The sequence below is a fragment of the Cyprinodon variegatus genome, unplaced genomic scaffold (assembly GCF_000732505.1).
Source record: "Cyprinodon variegatus isolate N-32 unplaced genomic scaffold, C_variegatus-1.0 Scaffold1301, whole genome shotgun sequence".
Lineage (NCBI taxonomy): Eukaryota > Metazoa > Chordata > Actinopteri > Cyprinodontiformes > Cyprinodontidae > Cyprinodon > Cyprinodon variegatus.
The window spans coordinates 95,464-98,751 of record NW_015151754.1 but is presented as its reverse complement, the minus strand read 5'-3'; the positions used below and the strand labels follow the sequence as shown (position 1 = coordinate 98,751).

Here is a 3,288-nt window from a genome sequence, read left to right as displayed (position 1 = left end):
TTCATTCACAACACCTGTCCCATCAACAAGGAATCAGAGTCAGAAATACTTGAATAATCCCAGGGAGAAATTACTCTGTTACATGACTCCATCTGTAGTAGAGTGACTATAGGACCAGTTTGATATAACACAATTTCATACAATATATATAATTATGGGTCCCCGCTCCATCTGGCTCTCATTTGGGGGTCCTTGGCCTGGAAAACTTTGAAGATTCCTTCATTGAAGGATAGCAAATAGAGGGAGCATGGACGAGTCTTTTCTGATCTCAGGTCTCCGCTGCTGATTCACTAATATCAGTCCAACTCTAGTTTTGGTGCAGAGCCATTATCAGATCCCACCAGAGGGGCAGTTGGACTCAAGTCTTATCTCAGGCCATTCCAGGACATTTGGTGAGAGGTTCTGATCCACCCATTTAGATTTTTGCCATGTGCCCCGGGTCGTTGCTGCAGGCTGAGGTCAAAAACACTCTGAAGCAGGTTTTATTCCAGGATGCCTCTCTACATTGCTCCATTCATCTTTTCCTCTATCCTGTCTAATTTGCCTGTTCCTGCTACTGGAAACACAGCCCCATAGAATGATGCTGCCATCACCATGCTCCACTGTAGGAGTGGTACTGACTCTGTGATGAGCTAGTGCATTCAATCTCCACTCACTGACAGAAGATTTTACCTTCAAAAAGCCTGAAGGGGTGGAGTGTGTGAGGGGGGGCATTTTCCACTGACCTTCACTCCAAAACAAACCTTGGTCATTCATCTCCCTCTGAAGCAGAGGCCAGCTAATGTCTGGGAATAGGAGCTTTTCTCACATGTTAACACAGGACCTAGCAAGCAGGAGGCTAACAGCAGGAGGCTAACTGTCAGAGGATACAGACACAAACACACAGGCAAGATGAACTGTGCCGAAAATGTAAAACATTAGCGCGGACATTAAAAGATACATACATCACGTTTAGCTAACTGTCAGACCGATACGGACGAGGGGATGATTCGATTACAATCCCTGGAGCAGCTCAGCTGGGCGGAGATGCCAATGAAAAGCACCAACCCCGCCGATGTTACTACCCGTAGAGTAAAATGAGCGCCCCTCACCTGACTCTGCTGCTGAAGCTTCTCCTGGAGGATAGCCTGAGCTAAGCCCCCCGTGGCACCTCCAGTGGCAGCTGGGTTCTTCTCAGTGGAGAGAGTCCGGATGATATCCAGGAGCTGCTGCGGGCCGGAGGCAGCTAACGTCTCGCTCCTGATTCGCAAAAGGCTCCGGCTGGCTCTCACACACATGGGGAACATAGCGGACATCTTGGGTTCTAGCACTAGCTGCCGGTGAGCGACTGTGACGTGAGGACAGGGCGCCTGATTGGCTGAAGCCGCTTTGACTGACAGGCCCGAGATGCAGTCAGAAAAGCGTGTGGTCACGTGGGTAAAAAAGAGGGCGGGTATTATATCATTTTGACCAATCGGAATTGATAGTTTGAATGACCTTCGATTGCGAAAGAAAAGTTACCATGATGCTTGATGGTAACGCAGTCGAAGGGCTATGGCAGGCCACTTTGACATTTATTAGCTTGACTGAATATAGATTCCAGATGTCTCAAATATTAAACTGCATTTTGGGTAGGCATTATTAAAGGTTAGATATCTGAAATTCCAATTTAACATGTCATATATCAATAGTTGATATCTGTAATTATATTTCTACAACTAGAAATATAATCTAGATGTCAAGAAATGGATTTCTGGATAGCTGTAATGTTATATTCATTTTTGATATCTTAGATAGTAATTATGACTAGTAGTGGCTATATTATGGAGATTTGAAATTAGAATTCATCCTTGTCAGAATTAATTTTTAGATGGGAAGAATGTTTATTTTAGATAGGAAGGATGTTATTTTAGATATCTGGAAGTAAAAGCCCAATACACATGAATGGGAAATGTGACGTCATTTGTACTAGTAAGAATGTCTAAACGTGTCTAAACATCTTTTGTGACGCTTCTCTTTTTACCCTGAAATCCCACATCCAGCGCTCCGCTCCAGACCTCCTGCACAAAGCAAAGCCTACAGCCCCCGCTGTTCCTCCCGTATTGCTGCGTTCCGACTTATCCTCGGAGCTCGAGGAGAGCATGCGCGATATTATCATTAAATCCTTAGGAGCAAAACATGCAGAAATGAACGCTTAATTTAATATGATATATTAAAAAAATCCCCACCAGCATCCAGCATATATTCCTGATGGAGATGAGAAATCTGCTTCCTGATCTGTTGAAGTAACCACAGGCGTAACTTTCTGAAGGACTGGTGGGGAGAGACTCCAACAATGATTTCTGTTTTTTTCCCCTTTCCGCTCATTTACTTTAGCCAAAGGTATCAGAGTTGGATGCAGCTATCTGTGTTCAGAGCGTTTTGAGTCTGTGTTTTTTCCTCTCTCCAGCTTCTCCTTTGTCCCGCCTCTCGGTGTAACATCATCGGATCCGTCGCTTTGAGACTTGTGATTTGCGGTCGCATTTCATTTTTTAAATTTTTTTTTTATTTAGTGATGCCACTGAAAAATCTGTTTGTTAGACATACGCAGCTTTTTCAGCTAAAAAGGATAACGGATTGTCAGTTTAATACAAGTTAGTATTATAATGCAAGAAGCTTTAGAAAACGTAGTTTAATTGCTATGTTCTTCTTTACTAGTTAATAAAGCTTGGCTTCTCAGAGGACAATGACCCCCAGTTACAGATTTAAATTAACATGTTTTCTTATTGTACAGACAGAATCAGACTGCAGAGCTTCTACATATCTTGAACTTTTGTTTCTGGCATCATTATATTAGTAAAGATGTTCATAAATCTTTTTAAACAGAGCACAGAGAGAAATAGGGAGAGCTGCAGATTTAAAGGTGAAACAGTTTTACTAGGATATGCAGCACGCAATAAAATAGATCTTCAAGTTTACCAGAAAGTTTATAAGAAAATATCCATATTTTTCTGGATGGATGGAATTGAAATTGTAGTTTTAGGGATGCATGATTTATTGAATTTGGCATCAGAATCTGCTGTTATTTCTTATTTTTTCATACATTAATGTTTTTGGTCCCTATATATATATATGTGTGTATATATAATGCTCTAAAAGGCATCTCTCTATCTATAAATATAAATATTAGTGTGTTATGAATAGGAAAGCATTCAATACATATGGGTTTGAGCTCATTTTTGGAAAATACAAAAACCTAATGAAAGCGCACAGGTCGAGTAACTGTAGGTCTATCAGCCCCACCCTTAGAGCTTCCCCACCACATTTCAT

The 3,288-nt window shown here is 41.6% G+C and overlaps 1 protein-coding gene across 1 annotated transcript in view; it reads right to left on the bottom strand.

Moving 5' to 3' along the window:
* timm50 (translocase of inner mitochondrial membrane 50 homolog (S. cerevisiae)) overlaps window positions 1-1,339 on the bottom strand; it is a 25,683-nt gene extending 24,344 nt beyond the window's left edge. The window contains exon 1 of the mRNA XM_015402121.1: window positions 1,092-1,339. Coding sequence (XP_015257607.1) covers window positions 1,092-1,295 — 204 coding nt within the window. The 5' untranslated portion in view covers window positions 1,296-1,339. The remainder of the gene's footprint in view (window positions 1-1,091) is intronic.
* Between the last annotated feature and the right edge of the window lie 1,949 nt (window positions 1,340-3,288).